At 44.1% G+C, this 23,918-nt stretch overlaps 2 protein-coding genes across 6 annotated transcripts in view; one reads left to right on the top strand and one right to left on the bottom strand.

The window, feature by feature from the left end:
- The window catches only part of LOC137095486 (lysosomal alpha-glucosidase-like), a 62,350-nt gene extending 51,194 nt beyond the window's left edge, over positions 1–11,156 (bottom strand). Inside the window, exon 1 of the mRNA XM_067462212.1 lies at positions 11,052–11,156. The gene's annotated coding sequence lies outside the window, so the exon portion shown is untranslated. The remainder of the gene's footprint in view (positions 1–11,051) is intronic.
- Positions 1–23,918, top strand: part of LOC137095487 (transcription factor MafK) — a 36,175-nt gene that overhangs the window by 1,381 nt on the left and 10,876 nt on the right. The window contains exon 1 of one of the 5 annotated variants that reach the window (XM_067462213.1): positions 17,170–17,505. The exons of 1 other annotated variant lie outside the window; for it this stretch is intronic. In XM_067462213.1, the coding sequence (XP_067318314.1) occupies positions 17,436–17,505 (70 nt within the window). In that variant the 5' untranslated portion in view covers positions 17,170–17,435. 3 more of the 5 variants (XM_067462217.1, XM_067462216.1, XM_067462215.1) reach the window with 3 other exon arrangements.

The raw sequence follows: 23,918 nt of genomic DNA, 5'->3' as shown, positions 1-23,918 counted from the left end.
ACCCAAACAGGGGATGAGCTGGAGATGTCTCTGCCTTGGTCCTTTCACTATTGGCTGCCACTTCCCAGCGGATGTCAGGTGGTGCAATACTAGCTAAGCAGTGTAATTTCTCCAGTGGTGTAGAGTGCAGACACCCTGTGATAATGCGGAATGTCTCATTAAGAGCCACATCCACTGTTTTAATGTGATGAGATGTGTTCCACACTGGGCATGCATACTCAGCAGCAGAGTAGCATTGCGCAAGGGCAGATGTCTTCACTGTATCTGGTTGTGATCCCCACGTTGTGCCAGTCAGCTTTCATGTGATATTGTTTCTAGCACCCACTTTTTGCTTGATGTTCAGGCAGTGCTTCTTGTAGGTCAGAGCACGGTCCAGAGTGACTCCCAGGTATTTGGGTGTGCTGCAATGCTCCAGTGGGATTCCTTCCCAGGTAATCCTCAGAGCTCGGGATGCTTCTCTGTTCTTGAGGTAAAAGGCACATGTCTGTGTTTTAGATGGGTTGGGGATCAGCTGGTTTTCCCTGTAATAGGCAGTAAGTGCACCTAGAGCTTCAGAAAGCTTCTGTTCTACCACCTCAAAGCTCCTTGCTTGAGTGGTAAAGGCACGGTCATCAGCATAGATGAAACTCTCTGTCCCTTCTGGCAGTGGCTGGTCATTTGTGTAGATGTTGAACATGGATGGAGCTAGCACGCTCCCCTGAGGCAGGCCGTTCTTCTGTTTCCGCCATCTGCTTCTCTGGCCCTGGAACTCAACAAAAAAGCTCCTGTTTTGTAGCAGGTTTCCTATGAGGTGGGTGAGGTGGTAGTCCATTGTGATATTATACATTTTTGTGTATAATAGTAAAAAAGATAATACTATATTTCATATATAAAACATTTAATATTATAATATTAAATATTGTATATAATATTTAATATTATATTGTATATAATAATAATAATTATTATTATTATTATTAAACTTTATTTGTACCCTGCTAGCATCTCCCGCAGGACTCGATGCGGCTTACAAAGGCCAAGGCCTCAACACAACAGCAGCAAAACGATAACAATACAATTTAAAGCAAATTAAAACATAAGCAATAACAAAACGTTACATCATTATTCAATAAAAACCGGGGCCGGGCCAGTGATGGGTACAGGTTAAAAAGTGCTGGGTGTGAGAGGTGATATGTTGGGATTCTGGGCAAGTGCAATGTGCAGAGAGTCTTAAACTCTAATAAAGTGCTTCTGGGACGTAGTGCTGGAGATTATCCTATTCCGGAAAGGCACATCGGAATAGCCAGGTCTTCAAGCACTTCCTAAAGACTGCCAACGTGGGTGCTAGTCTAATGTCTTAGGGGAGGGTGTTCCAAAGTCGGGGGGCAACCACAGAGAAGGCCCTGTCCCATGTCCCCACCAAACGTGCCTGTGATGCAGGTGGGATCGCAAGCAGGGCCTCTCCGGATGAACGAAGGGAGCGCATGGGTTCGTACACGGAGATGCGGTCATGCAGGTGGGCAGGTCCCAAACCGTTTAGGGCTTTGTAGGTAAGCACCTGCACCATGAATTGGGCTCGGTAGGTAAATGGCAGCCAATGGAGCTCCTTAAACAGGAGGGTTGACCTCTCTCTGTAAGGAGCGGCAATTAACATCCTGGCTGCCACCCGTTGAACTGGTTGGAATTTCTGAGCCGTTTTCAAGGGCAGCCCCACACAGAGAATTCTAGAGTTGGAAGAGAGCCTCTGCTTAAAAGCCTCCAAATAATATGTCATATATAATAATAGTAATAATAAAACTTTATTTATACCCCGCTACCATCTCCCCAAGGGACTCGGTGCGGCTTACATGAGGCCGAGCCCACAATACATCAGTAATACAAACAATAACAACAATAATACAAGCAATAATATAAAACTCATAACAAAGAATAAGCAATAGACGTTAACAGTAACACATGGCTGGACCAAATGTAATAATTAAAATTTAAAAATAATGCTGAGCATGAACAGGTGAAATATAACTAGGATAGAGTTTCCGGAGAGGGATGGGGCATGCAGAGATCCTAGATCATTAATAAAGTGCATATAAGGACATATTGCTGGGAGATTCCTTATTCTGGGAAGGCACACTGTAACAACCATGTTTTCAGGCTCCTCCTAAAGACTGCCAGAGTTGGGGCATGTCTGATGTCCTTGGGGAGTGAGTCCCAGAGTTGAGGGGCCACCACCAAGAAAGCCCTCTCCCTCGTCCCCACCAATCGCGCCTGCGAAGAAGGTGGGAGCGCAAGCAGGGCCTCTCCGGATGATCGAAGAGATTGTGTGAGTTCGTACACAGAGATGTGGTCACGCAGGTAGGAGGGTCGTAAACCGTTTAGGGCTTTGTAGGTAAGCACCTGCACCTTGAATTATAAAGTATTAAATATATATATATAAAATATTTCATATATTTAACATATTTAATATTATATTATAGAATCCTAGAGTTGGAAGAGAGCCTCTGCTGAAAAGCCTCCAAATAATATTTCATATATAAAATATTTCATATATTTAAAATATTTAATATTATATTATATATAATATAATAGAATCCTAGAGTTGGAAGAGAGCCTCTGCTGAAAAGCCTCCAAATAATATTTCATATATAAAATATTTCATATATTTAAAATATTTAATATTATATTATATATAATATTATAGAATCCTAGAGTTAGAAGGCAGCCTCTGCTTAAAAGGCTCTAAATAATATTTCATATATAAAATATTTTATATATTTAAAATATTTAACATTATATGTAGATATTTATGAAAAATTTAGTTAAAAATTACTTTTTTTACTGAATTTAATAAAATTTGAGACTGCAGCACCTGTGGTGTAGGGAGCTCATTTGTAAAGCAAAGATATACTCTCCCATGAAGCTGTATTCACATTCTAGAATTTCTCCACAAAAAGTACTAAAAGAAGAAGGGAAGAATCCTACAACTGTCCCCTACTGCCACAAAATAAACATATTTTTTAATACATATATCTATATTGTGCGGTTTGGGGTCTTCAAGAACTACAGTTTGCCTGTCTGTCACCTACAGTTTTTGCAAATAAATGGACAGAATGCAGATCTCTAGGTCAGTGGTTCCCAATCTTTTTTTCGACCAGGAACCGCTCTCCAAAATCAGCACCAAAAGAGTTACAAACAGTTTTTGGTAAACTTTAAATTCGGTTTGGTTGTTTGGGGTGTTGATTCTGAAAATTGCATTGGATAGACCACATCAGTTCTAATTTCTGATACAGAACATATGCCAGCCACTCATCTCTTGCCCACAGAAAACCATATTTAATAATCTAGAGCTGATGTGGTAGTAGTAATCTTTTGTGGGTAGTCAGCCTCTCCCCTCCCAACATCCCTGTAGCCTTGGAACTATAAGAGAGTTTCGCAAGAGCAGTCATTCTCATTGGCGCATGGTTTCAAGGCAAAGGTGTAGTAATGGTGAGGTCGCAGACCATATTTTCATTCTTGAGTACCACTAGTGGTCCACGGACCACAGGTTGGGAACTATTGCTCTAGACCAGGGGTCCTCAAGCAAAGGCCTGGGGGCCAGGTACAGCCCTCCAAGGTCATTTACCCAGCCCTTACTCAGGGTCAAGCTAAGTCTGAAACAACTTGAAAGCACACAACAACAACAATAATCCTATGTCATCACCACGCTAAAACAGTGGATGTGGCTCTTAATGAGACATGCCGCATTATCACAGGGTGTCTGCGCCCTACACCACTGGAGAAATTACACTGTCTAGCCGGTATTGCACTACCTGACATCCGCCGGGAAGTAGCAGCCAATAGTGAAAGGACCAAGGCAGAGACATCTCCAGCTCATCCCTTGTTTGGGTATCAGCCAGCACGTCAACGACTTAAATCAAGAAATAGTTTTCTAAGCTCTACAGAGACACTCGCTGGAACACCTCAGCAAGCGAGAGTCCAAAAGTGGCAGGCTCAAACCCAGAACCTCAATCAACGGCTGATACCAAATGAGAGACTCCCCCCTGGGCACACAGAAAACTGGGCGACTTGGAAGGCACTGAACAGACTGCGCTCTGGCACCACGAGATGCAGAGCCAATCTTAAGAAATGGGGCTACAAAGTGGAATCCACAACATGCGAGTGTGGAGAAGAGCAAACCACTGACCACCTGCTACAATGCAACCTGAGCCCTGCTACATGCACAATGGAGGATCTTCTTGCGGCAACACTGGAGGCACTCCAAGTGGCCAGATACTGGTCAAAGGACATTCAATCAACTACCAAGCTTGCAAACTTTGTGTTTTGTCTGTTTGTTTGTTTTGTTAAAAATGTAATACAAATGTCTGGTTGCTCCTGACACGATAAATAATAATCAGCCAAAAGCAGGCCCGCACTTCCCATTTAAATACAAATAAGTTTAGATTTGTTAAAATTGTTCATTTTAATTATTGTATTGTTTTAAGTGGGGGTTTGCACTACAAATAAGATATGCGCAGTGTGCATGGGAATTCAAATTATGTGTTTTTCAAATTAAAATCCGGCCCTCCAACAGTTTCAGGGACTGTGACCTGGATTGCTGTTTAAAAAGTTTGAGGACCCCTGCTCTAGTTGGTTTTGAGCTACTATTCTGTCAGCCCCAGTAAAGACAGCCAGTGGTGAGGAATGCTGGGGATTATAGTTCATCAACACCCAAGGGGCCAGAAATTGGCATCCCATCTCTATCCATTGTGAGGACACATGCTGTCAGTCCCTTAAGAGGTACGGTGCTTTTCCCTATAGAAAAGAAAATGTTAGCCCATCAAAACTGAAGCTATGTATCAGGGGTCCTCAAACTTTTAAAGCAGAGGGCCAGGTCACGGTCCCTCAAACTGTTGGAGGGCCAGATTTTGGTTGATGAGATACGATTGTTCTTGTCTGCTTTCAAGTCATTTCAGGCTTAGGTTGACCCTGAGCAAGGGCCGAGTAAATGACCTGGAGGGCCATATTCGGCCCTCGGGCCTTAGTTTGAGGACCCTTGCTATGTATACTCTCTTGGCACTTGAACTGTTACAATACTTAGGCAGGTTATTGCTCAAAAATGTGCACTAACACAGGAATACAATTCTGTATTGATAGTTACTCTGAAAGCAAAAATATTTATTTCTGCCTGCTTCTACTGGAATCCCCCTTCACCTCAACAGATTCTCATGTACAAAAGATCTAATGTATTTAGATGCTGGGGAAGTCCTAGGCTTCAAATCTCATCTTATCCCTGCAATAGTGAAACATTATTCTGTCAATGTATGCCTCCAGCACTGTGATTTTTAAAAGACATGATAACTATAGTAACCTGAAAATGATATGCATATGAAGTTTTGGGAGCAAGATGGGAGGGGCCATAGACTGCTAATGAGGTTTTCTTAGTCCAGGGATCTAGAAACTGGATCTTCAAATGTCTTGATTACAACTCGTACCTCGTAAAGGCTGATCTGGCCGGGATGGTCCATGCCTTGGTCACCTCTAGATTGGACTACTGCAATGTGCTCTACGTGGGGCTGCCCTTGAAAACGGCTCAGAAATTCCAACTGGTCCAACGGTCGGCGGCCAGGTTGTTAACTGGCGCTCCTTACAGAGAGAGGTCAACCCTCCTGTTTAAGGAGCTCCATTGGTTGCCGTTCATCTTCCGATCCCAATTCAAGGTGTAGGTGCTCACCTACAGAGCCCTAAACGGTTTGGGACCCGCCTACCTTTGTGACCGGATCTCCATATATGAACCCACACGTTCCCTTCGATCATCTGGAGAGGCCCTGCTCACGATCCCACCTGTGTCGCAAGTGCGTTTGGTTGGGACGAGGGACAGGGCCTTCTCTGTGGTGGCCTCCCAACTCTGGAACTCTCTCCCCAAGAACATTAGACAAGCGCCAACATTGGCAGTCTTTAGGAAGAGCCTGAAGACCTGGCTGTTCCAGTGTGCCTTTCCAGATTAGGAAACTCCTGGCATCATGTCCCAAATGCACTTTGTCAGAGACCAGGATTGTCTGCACATTGCACTTATCTCCAAAAAACCTCTACGTATCACCTGTGAAGTCCAGCACTTTTTAAAATTTTGTCCATTACATTGGGCCCGGCCTTAAGGTTTTAAATGTGTCATGGTGTCATTGTTTTTAGTGTTTTATTGTTTTGCTTGATGTGTTATTATTTGCTTATGAGTTTTACTGTTGTATTTTTATGCTGTTGTTTGTTGGCGGCCTTGGCCTTTGTAAGCCACATCGAGTCTTTTGGGAGATTTTGCGGGGTATAAATAAAGTTAATAATAAATAACTCCCAGCAGTCATAGCCAACATAGTGAGTAGTTATTGGAGATGTAGTCCCAACAAGATCTGTGGAGCACTGCTTGGTCCTTCCCAGTTTAGTGGCTGTCTTATGTCTTTCACAACTGGCTGTGCGTACCTGAGGATGCAGTAGTGTCTGTTTATTCACTATAGACTAAAATGTGTCTTCAGGAGCTAATGTGAAAGAACACTCTATGGTTAGATTGAAAAGCAGTTGAAGATATTGTTAGTGGTTAGAAAAGTTTGGCCTTGGGTTCAGGGAATTTCAGTCATGATTGCTCCATGCTAATTGACTCAGCAGAGTTGTTTGTCCTAGGTATTCTGAGCACGAGTGCGTTCTGAGTCATTTGCTTCAAACATTTGATAATAGCATGCCCATGCCTTATCTGTTCAGCACAATCGGATCCCCATGCACCGCCACCCCAACCCCTTTAGCATGCATAGCAGGCAGACATGGTTGAGGGCAGGTATCTGTGAAGGGCAGTTGCTTGGACAAAGTACAATGCTTTTGGAGTCTATTGCAAAACAAGAGGGAATTTTCTTTCTCCAAATGGTCTTTCAACTAGTGTTGACTTTGATAGTGGTATCTTCTTTTGATAGGATACTATTGAAATCCCAAATAAGCATAAATGACTTTCCATAGCCATGAGACCTTAAGAGATTGAAAATACAGCTCTCCTCAGCCTCCAGATAATTTGAACCACAGCTCCTATTATCCCCAAGCAATGTACTCTTCACATCAACAGGACAATGTGTGTCCAGAATTTTCTTGTTTCCGTGAATCGATAATTAACTTTTTATGCCCAAGAGTAAAATGCATTTTTTTAAAGAGTTGAATTTGTTGTTGTTGAAGGCTTTCATGGCTGGAATCACTGGGTTGCTGTGAGCTTTCTGGGCTGTATGGCCATGTTCCAGAAGCATTCTCTCCTGATGTTTTGCCCACATCTATGGCAGGCATCCTCAGATGTTGTGAGGTTTGTTGGAAACCAGGCAAGTGAGGTTTATATATCTGTGGAAGGTCCAGGGTGGAAGAAAGAACTCTTGTCTGCTAGAGGCAGGTGTGAATGTTGCAATTGGTCACCTTGATTAGCATTTAATGGTTTTCAGTTTCAAGGCCTGGCTGTTTGCTGCCTGGGGGAATCCTTTGTTGGGATGTGTTAGCTGGCCCTTCTTTATTTTTGTCTGGAATTCCCCTGTTTTTTTAGTGTTATTTACTGTTCTGATTTTAGAGTTTTTTAATACTGATAGCCGGATTTTGTTCATTTTCATGGTTTGCGGAATGTCCAGGAAGAAAGAACTCTTGTCCCAACAAAGGATTACCCCCAGGCAGCAATCAGCCAGGCTTTGAAGCTCCAAGCCCATTAGATGCTAATCAAGGTAGCCAACTGCGACACTCACACTTGCCTCAAGCAGACAAGAGTTATTTCTCCCACCTTGTACATTATTCCACAGATATATAAACCTCGCTTGCCTAGTTTCCAACAGACTTCACAACCTCTGAGGATGCCTGCCATAGTTGTGGATGAAACGTCAGGAGAGAATGCTTCTGGAACATGGCCATAGAGCCTGGAAAACTCACAGCAACCCAGTTAAATTTGTTGCCTTTTTAGCTGGATGTGTGAATCACCTCTAATTCGTTAATCCCCAAATTGTATGCTAGAACAATACAATAACTGAAAATATACTTTGGAAATGGGTGTTTGAAGCCAGTATTTAGTAGTCTACCCTTTAGTTGCAGAAAAATGGTATGCGTCCTGTGTTTTGGAAGTCTGAGAAATATTGTAGTAATCATTAATAACACCAGTGTTATCCAGTTGTATATGGCAAATGCACTGTCTCTTAGTTGAATACTTCTAAGTCTCATTTGTGAGTTGGGATGGTGAAGTTATGCTTTTAAAACTGGAAAATGTCTGCATCTTTAAGGTCTATGGAAAAGAAGTAAAAGTGACTTTCAAAATTGAGTGTATATTTTATGGCATAGCTTTTTAGTGGTGTCCACTCGGTCTTTCAGCCTCAGTCATTTCATTTACAGTACAGAAAGAAACATACTAGCTTAGCTCTATAGAGTCATAGAATTGGAAGAGACCTCATGGGCCATCCAGTCCAACCCCATTCTGCCAAGAAGCAGGAAAATTGCATTCAAAGCACCCCTGACAGATGGCCATCCAGTCTCTGTTTAAAAGCTTCCAAAGAAGGAGCCTCTATCACACTCCGGGGCAGAGAGTTCCACTGCTGAACAGCTCTCACAGTCAGGAAGTTCTTTCTAATGTTCCTTCCTTGTAGTTTGAAGCCATTGTTCCACGTCCTAGTCTCCAAGGAAGCAGAAAACAAGCTTGCTCCCTTCTCCCTATGACTTCATCTATAACAACAAAACATAGGCTTGTGTATACCTGAGCAGCTGGATGCAGTGGTGTCAGTTTATTCCAGTATTTTTCTCCTGTATTGTCTATTTTTTTTACATGTTTGCCTTCTGAAGAAGCCAGTGGAGCTTTGAAATCTTGTAGGAAGTATTGGCTGCATTTTGGTTGGCCAATGGGGTGTTGCCTTTTTGTGAATTTGGGTGTATTTTGCTGCATGGGCCACACAGCTATCCTAGAACATGTTAACTTTACAGAGTTGTTGTAAAACTTAATTGAATGGAAAGAGAAGCCATGATAGATCAGACCAGAAAACAGTTTTATCAAGTCCAGCAACTCTGTTAAGGTTTCCCACAGAGCTTGATCAGCTATACCTTGGGAATTTAAAAGCCAGGCTTGAAAGCAAGATGCCTTCTCCCACTGTTTTCCCCTAGGACAGTGGTTCTCAACCTGGGGTCCCCAGATGTTTTTGGCCTTCAACTCCCAGAAATCCTAACAGCTGGTAAACTGGCTGGGATTTCTAGGAATTGTAGACCAAAAACATCTGGGGACCCCAGGTTGAGAAGCAAAGCCCTAGGACAAGGTGCTTCTGATCTTATATTCTCCACGTAACCATTGGGGCAGGCAGGAGTTCATGTGATTTTCCTACTTCTTGGCAGGGGGTTGAACTGGGTGATCCACGAGGTCTTTTTCACTGTATGATTCAATGATTGATAGCCATCGTCTAAAGCAGTGTTTCTCAACCTTTCTAAATCCGTGACCCCTTAATACAGTTCCTCATGTTGTGGTGACCCCAACCATACAATTATTTTTGTTGCTACTTCGTAACTGTAATTTTGCTACTGTTATGAACCATAATGTAAATATCTCATATGCAGGATGTATTTTCATTCACTGGACCAAAATTGCCACTAATACCCCATACGCCCAAATTACTGGTGGGGTTGGAGGGGGGATTGATTTTGTCATTTGGGAGTTGTCGTTGCTGGGATTTATGGTTCACATACAATCAAAGAGCATTCTGAACTCCTGAACTTTCTGTGGGTCATGGGAGTTCTGTGTGCCAAGTTTGGTTCAATTACATCTGAACAATGATGTAATTGAACCAAACTTGGCACACAGAACTCCCATGACCCACAGAAAATACTGGGTTTGGTGGGCATTGATCTTGAGTTTTGGAGTTGTAGTTCACCTACATCCAGAGAGCACTGTGGACTCAAACAGTGATGGATCTGGACCAAACTTGGAATGAATACTCAATATATTCATTTGGGAAAAGTAGACGTTGACATTTGGGTGTTGTAGTTGCTGGGATTTATAGTTCCACGTAAATTCAAAGAGCATTCTGAACCCTACCAATGATAGAATTGATCTAAACTTCCCACACAGAATGCCCATGAAGGGACTCACTGGCGCGAGCCTCCCTCCAGCCTCACACGCTCTCCCTCACCCGTGCATGCACACCACACTGCCATACGCCGAGCACGCCTGCTCTCCCCTCCCCACTTGGAGTCCCAGAAACAGCTCTCCCCTTGACTGAGAGGCCAGCCAATCATAGCAATGGAGGGCTTTTGGGTGAGAGGATTCGCCATTTTCCTAAAGAGAAGAAAAGGACAGGGAGAGAGATCTTCAGCCTTCTCTGCCAATGGGGTTTCCAAGACCACCAGAAATATATTTTTTTCTGATGGTCTTTAGTGACCCCTCTGAAACCCCCTCGCGACCCCCCCCCCGGGGTTCCAGTCCCCAGGTTGAGAAACATCACCCTAGTACATGGTGCTTCTTATAGGACAGATAGCAGTTCATTGATAGCCCCATCCTCTAAAGATTTCTGAGCCAATATGTTTCTGGGACAGAATACTTGCAAGAAGTGCCTTATGCATGCTGTAAAAAGTGTTATGTAAATGCTAAATGTTTGACATCATAGGCAAGAAGAACCTTCTGTTCCCATTTTGTAGAACCAGAATACCACTAAACACAAGTTAACTTCTATTTTGATTTCGAGCCTTTCCCACCCCTTCTTGTTTTCCAAAAGTGTTTTTTCAAAACAAAATAAAGGAAGTGAGATAGAGCGAAGGCGAGGAGGATTTTTTTTTGGTCACAGTTAAAAGAAAGGCCTGTATTAATCTGAAATTAGTAAACAAACAAAACAAAATACTTTAAGCCAAGGAGAAGTCAATGAAAAACCTCTGTTCATTGCCTGGTTTTGCAAGCTATTCCATTCCTAGCATATTATTTCAAAATTTTGTTTTATGAAATGGTGAAAAAGCATATAGTATTGCAGCTCCTCATCCTCAAAAGTTGTGCCGATCTACTGAAACCCTCTTGCTTTGACTCTGCTGCCCTGCTCAGATCACCAACCCTGCCATAGTTTAGCATTTAATGTGTTTACCTTGCTGATTCTGCACTGGTGAAAACTGCCGCTTGCTGGCCTGTTTGCTTTTCTTCCTTCCGCGTATGAAGATGTAACGCCGAGAAGCCTTCCTCCTTGCAGTCACTTCCTAAACGTGAATGACGCCTGTGCTAGCCAATGGCAACACACAGGCTCAGCAGGGCTGCAAGCGAGAATAATTAACCCTGTTTTGTACCCACAGAGAGACAGGAGGAGATAGAAGTTGTTTTTCTTTCATCTGGACTTTGCCACTTCTGGAAATCTGGAAACTTTGGGGATGTATTGCATCAGCTAAGCAAATTTGGTAGTCTCTGCTGGGTCCTATATAAAGATTAAATGTGTTAAAATCATAACCTTAAAAACAGCCTCAGAAGAATAATTCATTAGGTTATCTTCTCGGATTTTTGAGTCATGCAGGGATTTGCAAGTTAACTTTGTGAACCTTCAGAATTTGCCACACTCCATTTATCCATTCAGTATGTGCTGTGTCTGTAAGGTACTGTATGCTGAAGGTTTAAAGCAAGGGTTCTCAAACTAAGGTCTAGGGGCCGGATGCAGCCCTCCAAGGTCATTTACCTGGCCCTCGCTCAGGGTCAACCTAAGTCTGAAATGATTTGAAAGTACACAATAACAACAACAATCCTATCTCACACTTCCCATTGAAATACTAATAAGTTTATATTTATTATAATTATTCTTCATTTTAATTATTGTATTGTTTTTAAGTGTTTTTTCCACTACAGATAAGATATGTGCAATGTGCATAGGAATTCATTCATGCTTTTTTCAAATTATAATCCGGCCCTCCAACAATTTGAGGGATTGTGACCTGGCCCTCTCTTTAAAAAGTTTGAGGACCCCTGGTTTAAACTCTGGACAGACTCTTTCACCCTGATTTTGGTGGACCACCATTATTCCATTGTGTACTCATCTTTTACAGGTGGGGTTGGGGAGAGGCAGGCCATTGACCTCCACTTTCAGTCGCTCCAAACCTTTCTGAACTGTAAGCATTTGACTTTGCAGCACTGGGATGGATGACACTGCTATCTGAGATCCGGCAAAACTGCAGAATGTATTTATTTACAATTATTTTCAGTTCCTTCCTAATAAAAATGGGAGGGCCTGCTTTTGAAGGCTATTTTTTGGGGGAAAAGAAAGTGAAAGTGTGCATTTGGAAGCTCATATGGTAGGTAGAGCTTAGAACACTGAGCAACTTCTCATGCTTGCAATGCAGTGACAATATAACTTGCAGGGAGATGGATATGTCTGCTGTTTCAAGCTCCCTTTTGCAAGAGTGAAGAAAAATAACTGTTGGAGCTTGGGAAAAATAGCAGCTTTAGATCACAGCACCAGAATTCAGCCCGCACTATGATCAGTGGCCTTGCTAGCATTCGGGGAGTTGTTCAGGCTGTCAGGCTCTGACATTAATAGCCATACTGGGTAAGTGCTAAAACTATTTCATGCACTCGCTTGTCTGTGTCTTTTCACCCTTGGCACAATAGGTGGATTGCTAGCTGTCTATTTCAACTCCTTAGTTGTCTTTCCTGGTGGCTTGTTGGCAGAATATTTTTTTCTTAAAGTTCTTCTCTTCTTTCTATTACTTCTTGTTCCTGTCACTATGTTGTATATGGAGCCAAAACTAGTGCAAGCCATTCAAACATTCATGGGGAAAAGCAGGTTTTTGGGCACCTGCCGGCTGCCTCACATGGTGCCACACTTGGCTTTTCGTAACCACAAGGATTCTTCGAGCTGAAGTCATAGAATCATAGAATCAAAAAGTTGGAAGAGACCTCATGGGCCATCCAGTCCAACCACCTGCCAAGAAGCAGGAATATTGCATTCAAATCACCCCTAACAGTTGGCCATCCAGCCTCTGTTTAAAAGCTTCCAAAGAAGGAGCCTCCACCACACTCCGGGGCAGAGAGTTAAACTGCTGAACGACTCTCACAGTCAGGAAGTTCTTCCTCGTGTTCAGATGGAATCTCCTCTCTTGTAGTTTGAAGCCATTGTTCCGTGTCCTAGTCTCCAAGGAAGCAGAAAACAAGCTTGCTCCCTCCTCCCTGCGGCTTCCTCTCACATATTTATACATGGCTATCATGTCTCCTCTCAGCCTTCTCTTCTTCAGGCTAAACATGCCCAGCTCCTTAAGCCACTCCTCATAGGGCTTGTTCTCCAGACCCTTGATCATTTTAGTCACCGTCCTCTGGACACATTCCAGCTTGTCAATATCTCTCTTCAATTGTGGTGCCCAGAATTGGACACAATATTCCAGGTGTGGTCTAACCAAAGCGGAATAGAGGGGTAGCATTACTTCCTTGGACCTAGAAACTATGCTCCTATTGATGCAGGCCAAAATCCCATTGGCTTTTTTTGCCGCCACATCACATTGTTGGCTCATGTTTAACTTGTTGTCAATGAGGACTCCAAGATCTTTTTCACACATACTGCTCTCGAGCCAGGCATCCCCCATTTTGTATCTTTGCATTTCGTTTTTCCTGCCAAAGTGGAGTATCTTGCATTTGTCACTGTTGAACTTCATTTTGTTAATTTTGGCCCATCTCTCTAATCTATCAAGATCGTTTTGAATTCTGCTCCTGAATTCAAAAGTATCTTTACTGTCCCCAAAAGTATCTTTACTGTGCTCATTTTAAATCTATTATATTTTTTCGGGTTGATGGTCTGGGAAGCATTTTGACGTATAAAGGACATTCCGCAAGATGAGATGCATAATGCTATGTAGGCAGCTGGTGAGCAGAATGAAGAAGTTTTAGATGCTTATTCGTAGACATCAGAATGTGCCTTGGCAGATTTTGAGTATGTTTCCCAAGCAGGCTGAGGCAGTCATTGCCGCAGAAATGAGAATGCTTGGCGTTCATAGCTCCAGCAGACGGGACCACACACGTGAGTTGACATGTTGATTAAAAAGCTGGCATCCTCTTTAAGAGCACGAGGGAGAGATTGGGATGACCAAACAGATTTATGGGTGTTCGTAGCAGTGCCAGCTTACATTTGCCAGAACCGGGCTTCCAAAGCACATTAAGTGCTAAGTGGGCTAGTCTGCTGTCTACCAGGCCACCCCTAAAGTTATCAAACTTTGCTTTATGATGATCTGTTTTGCTCTGTTTATGCTCAGCCTCTCATGATGAGATTGCAGACCTGACCTGATATGCCAGGGTACTGCTTGAGTGGTGTGCATCTGCACATAGCTCCTTTACTGCTGCCTTCATGTGAGCAGCCAAACAAGCCAAGATGCAACCCTCAAGCACAGCTTCTTGTTATGTCTGAACTGACAAGTACGGCTGAGTGGTGAGTCCTGCCTTCTTTTGAGGAAGAAGGAATCAGGAAAAAATTGGATTCTTGGCTGTTCATCCATATCCTATTTTGTTAAGCCGGCATTCCAACTATGTAGGGACAGAATGAGAGCGATAAGTTTTGGAGACATGCAGAGCAGCCATTGAAGGGAGACAGGTCTGAGTTTTGGAGCTGCCAAATGGGAATCTTGCAGGCTTTTGATGGATTTTGTGAATTGTTATAGGTTTTTTTGGGGCTATACGGCCTATGTTCTAGAGCAGGGGTCCTCAAACTAAGGCCCGAGGGCCGAATACAGCCCTCGAAGGTAAGTTACCCGGCCCTCGCTCAAGGTCAACCTAAGTCTGAAATGACTTGAAAGCACACAGCAACAACAACAATCCTATCACATCAGCCAAAACCAGGCCCACACTTCCCATTGAAATACGAATAGGCTTATATTTATTGATATTGTTCTTCATTTTAATTATTGTATTGTTTTCAAGTGGGGCTTTTTTTTTTTTTTTTTTGCACTACAAATAAGATATGTGCAGTGTGCATAGAAATTCATTCCTGGGTGTGTTTTTTTTTTCAAATTATAATCTGGCCCTCCAACAGTTTGAGGGACTGTGAACTGGCCCTCTGTTTAAAAAGTATGTGGACCCCTGTTCTAGAGGCATTCTTTCCTGATGTTTCACCTGCATCTATGGCAAGCATCCTCAGAGGTAGTGAGGTCTGTTGGAACTAGGAAAAAGGGTTTATATAACTGTGGAATGACCAGGGTGGGACAAAGGACTCTTGTCTGCTGGAGCTAGGTGTGAATGTTTCAACTGACCACCTTGATTAGCATTTGATGGCCTGGCAGTGCCTGGGGGAATCTTTTGTTGAGAAGTGATTATATTTTGTGAATGATGGAAACATCCCTACATGGGCACAAGAAAGTCTTATCTGTCTAGACTTTACTTTTCCATTAGAGGAAATGAAACGTTGTCCTCTTGGAACTCATCTGGGCACTGTGGAGGGCCTGTATCAAGTAACTACTTCATTACATTAGAGAATGAATCCACTTTAAATCTAGTTTCTGCCTCTTAAAGTCTCCCTAAACTACAAACCCCAGAATTCTGCAGGAGGCAGCAACCAGACTTAAAGTGGATTCATTCTCTAGTGTGATGAGGTCCTGGGCCAGAATTGAAGCTTACTTACTTACTTAGGTGATCCCTCGTTTTCTGAGGAGGTTTGTCTTCCAGTATTCTTGTGGGTCCGTATGTGGCTGTGGAGCCCTACTCTTGCTCTGCATCTTCTCCCACAGTGAGGGCATTGGTTTCCAGGTGGGAGGCGGTCTCAGTCGGGATTGACTTGACACGCCTTCCTCTTGGCACGCTTTTCCCTTTCGCCCTCCATTCGTGCCTCTTCAAATTCTGCAGCACTGCTGGTCACAGCTGACCTCCAGCTGGAGCGGTCAAGGGCCAGGGCTTCCCAGTTCTCAGTGTTTATGCCAGAGTTTTAAAGGCTGGCTTTGAGCCCATCTTTAAATCTCTTTTCCTGCCCACCAGCATTCTATTTTCCATTATTGAGTTCGGAGTAGAGCAACTGCTTTGGGAGACGGTGGTCGGGTATCCGGACTATGTGGCCGGTCCAGCGGAGTTGATGGCAGGGGACCATTGCTTCAATGCTGGTGGTCTTTGCTTCTTCCAGCACGCTGACGTTTGTCTGCCTGTCTTCCCAAGAGATTTGCAGGATTTTCCAGAGGCAGTGCTGATGGAATCGTTCCAGAAGTTGCATGTGACGTCTGTAGACAGTCCACGTCTCACAGGCATATAGCAGGGTTGGGAGGACAATAGCTCTATAAACAAGCACCTTGGTATCCCTACGGATGTCCCGGTCCTCAAACACTCTCTGCTTCATTCGGAAAAATGCTGCGCTTGCAGAGCTCAGGCGGTGTTGTATTTCGGTGTCGATGCTGACTTTGGTGGAGAGGTGGCTGCCAAGGTAGCGGAAATGATCAACATTTTCTAATGTTACACCATTCAGCTGTATCACTGGCATTGGAGAGGGGTTGGCTGGTGTCTGCTGGAACAGCACCTTTTTTTTTTCAATGTTCAATGACAGGCCGAGCTTCTCTTATGCTTCTGCAAAGGTGTTTAGAGTGGCTTGTAGATCTTTTTCTGAATGCGCACAGACGACGTTGTCATCAGCATACTGGAGTTCTACAACAGATGTTGTTGTAACCTTGGTTTTGGCTTTCAGTCTGCTGAGGTTGAATAGCTTGCCATCTGTCCAATAGATGATTTCCACTCCGGTGGGAAGTTTCCCATCAACAAGGTGAAGTATCATAGCGATGAAGAATTGAAGCACGAGGCATACAACACAGCAGGTGGGAGAAAGTGGAAATACGTTTTAAAAAAAAGAATGGGGTGGGCAAGCTGCATAGACGAAAGCAAGGGATTCCATCAGTTTTTGCAATTGTGCACCTTCCACCTCAGAGCGTGCTCAGTCAGCCTTTCCATCTGTGGGTGGGTGGGGAAGGTTAGCGCTTTGAAGATTTCCTGGTCCAGGATCAAAAGGCCTTTTGTGTCTGGGATGTGGCCAGTGTTTTCCCTCTGCTCCGTGCTTGGTTTTTATGTTATTTGTTTGACTTCCCTTTTTCTGCTACAGCTCTGCCAAGAACAGGGAGACTCCAGTGTACCCCTCTCCTTGTAGGGATTGGGCTGGAAGGGAAAAGGAGGGAGAGGAAAGTGGGGAGGGGGGAGAAGACCGAGGAGGAGGAGGAGGAAGTGTTTCTGGTTCTGTGGGAATGTGAGCTTTCTCCAGCTCTGTAAACAGCTAGTGACTCATTACATAGCTATGGCACTGGAGGGATGCATAGCCCAAGGCATGCTCTGTCTCTGAGTGTGTGTGTGTGTGTGTACACACATACAAGGGGGAACTGCAACCTGCTTCCTTCATGCCACATTCCACACCGCTTCCTTGACTCTTTCTCACTACAAAAAGAGGTTCCTGGAGGGACAGCCAGCACCGCCCTTCCCCTGTTGTACACTTCTGGTGGCTTCACATTCTGCTGTCGCGGGTCAAGTGGTGCATGGCCGAAGTCCAGTCATGCGGGCAGCAGAGAAGAGCTTGAAAGGCCTGAGCGAGGGCCTCCTTGGAAGGGCTCTGCAAAGCCAAGGTAATGCTGCTGCCATCGTTGCTGCTGCCTCTGGCGTCCGTTCCGGCTTCCTTCGGCTCTCCAGGGCCCTGCCCTGCCTTATCTTTCTTCCCATTATGGGCTTGCTTGTGATTTGAACTCCTGACTTGGCCCTTCCTGCTGCCCCTGAGCTTCCTGCTTTGTGAATCAGCTCCGCCTTGGCAGTCCTGAGGCCTGGGAATCTCTTTTAACATGTCTGCATGGCGCTGCCTGGCTCTCCCGAACTCTTCTCTTTCTTCAGACCTTTCTTTGCCATATTGCCGTTATCACGAAATGGATTCTGTGTTTGGTCACATAGATCACTAGACGTTTCACTCTCCACTTCATGCATATAAGGAATGGCTGAGCTATTTATTTATATTTATTTATCGTGTCATCCGCAACCAGAACATTGTATTACATTTCTTACAGAACAAAACAAACAAACAGATTAAAAAAAAACACAAATGTTGCAAACTTGGTAGCTGATTAAATGTCCTTTGACCAGTATCTGGCCACTTGGAGTGCCCCTGGTGTTGCTGCAAGAAGGTCCTCCATCGTGCATGTGGCAGGGCTCAGGTTGCATTGCAGCAGGTGGTCAGTGGTTTGCTCTTCTCCGCACTCGCAAGTCGAGGATTCAACCCTGTAGCCCCATTTCGTAAGATTGGCTCTGCATCTCGTGGTGCCAGAGCACAGTCTGTTCAGCGCCTTCCAAGTCGCCCAGTCTTCTGTGTGCCCAGGGGGGAGTCTCTCATCTGGTATCACCCACGGATTGAGGCTCTGGGTTTGAGCCTGCCAAAGTTTATTTATTTATTTACAACATTTATATCCTGCCCAGCTCATCCCGAAGGGGACTCAGTGTGGTTTACATGATTGGCATTATTCCATGCCCAAACAACAACAACAAGTAAAAACAACATTAAAACAAGATATGTAAACATTAGATGACTATTGTGCATACATCCATAGCCAAATAGTCAAATAATCATATTCATCAATCCAGGGTCAATTCCAACTGTATTGCACAGTTAATTATGCCAGGTCAAATGCTTGCTCCCAAAGCCAAATCTTCATTTGTTTGCAAAATGACAGAAGGGCCAATTAAAATCCCACTAGGGAGGGAGTTCCACAGCCAAGGAGCCACCACTGAGAAGACCCTGTCTCTCGTCTCCACCAATCGCGCCTATGAAGGTGGTAGGACTAAATGACAGGAGGGCCAATTAAATCCCACTAGGGAGGGAGTTTCACAGCCAAGGAGCCACCACTGAGAAGGCCCTGTCTCTAGTCCTCATCAGTCGCGCCTGCTAAGGTGGTGCAACTGAGGACAAGTGCTCCTAAGAAGATCTTAACCTCTGTGATGGTTCATAGAAAGTTCCTTTTTAAAGACTACATCTCCCAAATTAAAAAGGGAATGTAAACAAACACACTTTTGGAAAATATGGGGAAAATTTATCGAGTATGTGTTTAATGAGGGAAAGGGGCATAAGCCAGCAAGAGAAACAATGATATTTTGGAATGGTGAAACAACATGAGTTGGTTGGTCCTGGTGGAGGGGGCACAAACTAAGGGTAAGGGGAAGTGGGAGGGGGAAAAAAGTATCAAAGAGAAACAACAGGAATGGACCATGGTCAGTATTTAGAGTGCTCATCATTATGCTTCCAAAACAGAATAAGATTGAAGGATGGGACATGTTTAGAATTTGCATGTTGTATATATGTTATGATTATATTGCATTTGGAGAGTGAAGAATGAGTGACTTGATTATAAGGATTGGTCAGATTCTAATTATTATTATTTTGTTTTGTAAATTGAGAGAAGTCTGAATTGATTTATAGTTAGTTGGAATTTGTAGTAGTTATAAAAAAAAATCTTCGGTGCATAAAAAAAAAAGACTACATCTCCCACAACCAGATTCTGAAAGTTATAATCTCAAAGAGTAACATTGCAGTGGTGCAATGGGTTAAACCCTTGTGCAGGCAGGACTGCTGACCAAAAGATCGGCAGTTCAAATCCGAGAAGTGGGGTGAGCTCCTATCTGTCAGCTCCACCTTCCCATGTGGGGACATGAGGATGGTAAAACATCCAGGTGTCCCCTGGGCAACATCCTTGCAGACAGCCAATTCTCTCACACCAGAAGCGACTTGCAGTTTCTCAAGTCGCTCCTGACACAGAAAAAAAAAACTTCTCCAAATCTGGCTGTATTAAGGGAGCAACGTGGGCTCAGCAGATCCTCAGCTGTACTTTTCTTTGTTATCCCAAATCTTGCCTTTTTGCCTGTTGCTTTAAAGTAGAGGCATGGCCATAAGCAAAAGCAGCAGTGTCTCCTTCTGACTTAATAATTTTGTTTTCTGCTCCCAGAGTGCTGAAACTGCATTGATTTCCCCAAGTCAAAGGAGAAGAAGTGCAGGCTGAGCCAGCAAATTCCCCTTCATCCCCCCACCCCACAAAAAATCCCAACAGCGACATGCTTCCTGTATAGACGCGCTCCGACTTCCCTTCTGCCGTCCTTTGCCCCCTTCTCTTCCCTTTCCAAAGGTGCCTTGAAATGAATGAGTTTGTTGACTCCGTTGTCCTCCCAGCGTCTTTGCACAGCAATGACCCCCGGAGCCATTTGCTTTTGGGCTTCTCTTGTTTCCATGGCTACCGTCTCAGGGTTGGCTACTTTCCCAAGGTCACCATGGCAACTATCGGAAGGGAATCATGCTTGGGATGCTTTGGCTGGGTATCTTCTCCCCCTCCCTTTTTTTTATGAATGATTAGAATGTGTGACACGATGTAGACATAGATGGAGACAAGAATATGTTTTCCCCCCTTTTTCTTTTTCACGGCTGAGACAAGGAGAAGGAGATGCGCGCCGGGCCAGACGGTCATGACCGTTGCCTCCTCCGTCCAGCGCTGCAGCCGGACCTCAGATCCCATGCTGGTTCGGCGCGACAGATAGCCTTTCAAGGTGGTGCGGCCCAGGCTGGCTGGCTGGCAGGGGGAAAGAAGGCGCTGTGATGTCACAGCTGCATTGCCCTCTTCCTCGGTGGTAGGTGCGCGGCTCTCCACAGCCCCTCCAAGTGCGTTATGTGCGTGATGCAGGTGTGAAGGCTCTCCCCTGATGTCTAGACAGGCAGACTGTCTCTTGTGCTGCTTGGAAGGATGTAGGGTTATTTTTCCCCTAACCAAGACCTGAGGTGAGAGTGAAGGGCAGCTGTCTTCAGCGGAGAGATTTGGGGAGGCATTGCTGTTGTGCCACATCTCCACATTGCTGGGCAGAAGGCTCTGAGTCAACCCTACCAAGTGAGAAAGTGTTTCCTTCCCCTCTTCTTTCTTTGCAACCTGTTCATCCTTTCCCTTCCCATTTCCCCTTTTCACTGTTTTTGCCATCTTGCGTTTTGTCTTGTGTTGGTTGGCCTTCTGTAAAAGGAATTTCTGCTTTTGAGGCACAGGTGGGTTACAGGTGGGTTTCAGGATGCTCAATGTTTGCTCAGTTTCCTCATTGGAGAGTGTGAACCTTTGTCTATGGCACTGAACAAACAATGTGTTGTTTGCCCCTGAGTTTTGTTTGTCAACCTTTTGTACAGGGAGGTGGGGCGAAACAAAGTTGATGCTGGTGTCTGGTGTTTTGCAAAAACCAGCTTCCATGTGTGCTGGTGTTTAGGTGCATTTGTGCAAGATGTTGTAAACATTTTTGGTATAAAATAAGAACAAAAACAACTAGCTACATTTGCAGAGATTGGGGTAGGAAGGTCGGGGTTTATGTAATGTTCTCAATCAGTGTTTCTCATCCTGAGGGTCGGGACACGAGGGGGTTTCAGAGGGGTCGCCAAAGACCATCGGAAAACACATATTTCTGTTAGAAAGCACATACTTCTGATGGTCTTAGGAACCCTTTTGGCAGAGAAGGCTGAAGATCTCTCCGCCTGGTCTTCTCTTCCTTTTGGTGTTGGTGAACTACAACTTTCAGAATTCAAAAACAACCCCCAACCCCACCAGTATTCAATGTTGGCTATGTAGGTATGTGCCAAGTTTGGTGCAGATTCATTGTGGGCTGGGTGCATAGTCCTTTTTGATTGTAGATGGACTATAAATCCCAGCAACTTCAACTCCCAAATGTCAAGGTCTCTTTTCACCAAACTCCACCAGTGTTCACATCCGGGCATATTGAGCATTTGTGCCAAGTTTGGTGCAGATTCATTGTGGGCTGGGTGCATAGTCCTTTTTGATTGTAGATGGACTATAAATCCCAGCAACTTCAACTCCCAAATGTCAAGGTCTGTTTTCACCAAACTCCACCAGTGTTCACATCCGGGCATATTGAGCATTTGTGCCAAGTTTGGTGCAGATTCATTGTGCGCTGGGTGCATAGTCCTTTCTGATTGTAGATTGACTATAAATCCCAGCAACTTCAACTTCCAAATGTCAAGGTCTGTTTTCCCCAAACTCCACCAGTGTTCACATCTGGGTATATTGAGTATTTGTGTCAAGTTTGGTCCAGATCCATCATTGTTTGAGTCCACAGTGCTTTCTGGATGTAGGTGAACTATAACTCCAAAACTCAAGGTCACTGCTCACCAAACTCTATTTTCTGTTGGTCATGGGAGTTCTATGTGCCAAATTTAGTTCAGTTCCATCATTGGTGGAGTTAAGAATATTCTTTGATTGTAGATGAACTATAAATCCCAGCAACTACAACTCCCAAATGACAAAGTCAGTCCCACCCCCCAACTCCACCTGTATTCAAATTTGGGCGTATCGGGTGTTTGTGCCGAATTTGGTCCAGTGAATGAAAATACATCCTGCATATCAGATGTTTACATTATGATTCATAACAGTAGCAAAATTACAGTTATGAAGTAGCAGCGAAAATAATGTTATGGTTGTGGGTCACTACAATATGAGGAACTGTATTAAGGGGCCACGACATCAGGAAGGTTGAGAAACACTGATCTAGATAAACCAAAATTGGATACTTTCTGTAAAACCAGGGTAGAGATCAGTTCTTGGTTGTTTTGTTTTGTTGGTTTGTTTTTTTTTGGGGGGGGGGTGTAAGGACCAGACTGTCCTCAAGATATTTTAGAACCTAGGAATAATAAGCATGCTATAGTTACTAATAACATTGGGTACAATGATGGTGCTTTCTAGGACTTTGGTTGCGGTGGTGGGTACAACTCTTTCCTCTATAACTTTGTATTAATATGGGCTAAAACAGGCATGGGCAAACAGATGTTTTGGACTGCAACTCCTACAATTCCCGGTAGGCTGTTAGGAATTGTGGGAGTTGAAGTCCAAAACACCTGAAGGACCAAAGTTTGCCCATACCTGGACTATAACAACGCTCAACTTGGATTGTTGCAATCAAGTCCTATTTTCTCTCTTCTCCCCACCTGATTTCTTTCTAGTCGTAGATTGAACTAGTCTTACTTCTGGTCTTCTTGTATGCTGTGGCTAAGAACCAAAACATTCATGCAAACTTCCTATGATGTCCATTATATCTGCGTGGAGGGCAGTAGGTCATAGGATGTGCTTTGCAGATGTAAGGGCTTAGGTACAGTCCCTGGCCCTTCTGCTTAAAACAAACTCTGGCAGCAGAGCTGAGACAAGACCTTTGCTTTCTTAAAGGCTTCGGTAACAGACACCAGTCAAAATATACTCTGCTGACCTAGACAAACCAGGAGCCTGAGTCAATGTGAGGCAGCTTTGTCCAGCTTTCATTCATATCTATAATCACATACTTGCCACGTTGCTACATAAGATGCTTTTTGATTTTGCAGAAGAGCTAATATGTGATCTGCAGCCCAGTACAAACAGCAAAATGGATCACATCCTCTTGTTGAATTGCACTGGGGGAAAATGAATGTCTGTGTGCAAATTTGCAGACCCTTGCTTGCTTTGACGAAGGAGAGGGTAGCAGAAGTAGCTGTTCGAAAATCTGCTTCCCATTTGAGGCATTTGTATCCAAAATAGGCATGTTTGTGATACCTGAATGAGATACAGAGGACAAGGGATGTCCTTTGTTACCTGTAAGGATCCTGAGTGAATCAATTGTCCTGTGAGGAACAGGCTTCACATAGTCCTCTGCAAGCTGGAGATGAGGGGAATAGTAATCCAACATATACCGTATTTTGAGGTCACTATGTCCTAAAGCAGGGGTCAGGAACCTTCGGCCCTCCAGGTGTGGTGGACTTCAACTCCCACAATTCCTTGAGGCTTGGCATTCGCCTCAAAGGCTTACCTTGGCTTCAAGGAATTGTGGGAGTTGAAGTCCACCACACCTGGAGGGCCGAAGGTTCCCCATGCCTGTCCTAAAGTATGATGGAATCTCTACTTACACACTAATGCACTGAATGGCTGGCAAGCTGCATTATGAGTTCCCAAATGAGTGCTTGTTTCAAAGGATCCAGAAGTAGATGGAAAAAGGAAAAAGCCCT

The sequence above is a fragment of the Anolis sagrei genome, chromosome Y, assembly GCF_037176765.1.
Source record: "Anolis sagrei isolate rAnoSag1 chromosome Y, rAnoSag1.mat, whole genome shotgun sequence".
In the NCBI taxonomy this organism is placed as follows: Eukaryota; Metazoa; Chordata; class Lepidosauria; order Squamata; family Dactyloidae; genus Anolis; species Anolis sagrei.
The sequence above is the reverse complement of the archived record's forward strand: the minus strand, read 5'-3'. Positions and strand labels throughout refer to the sequence as shown.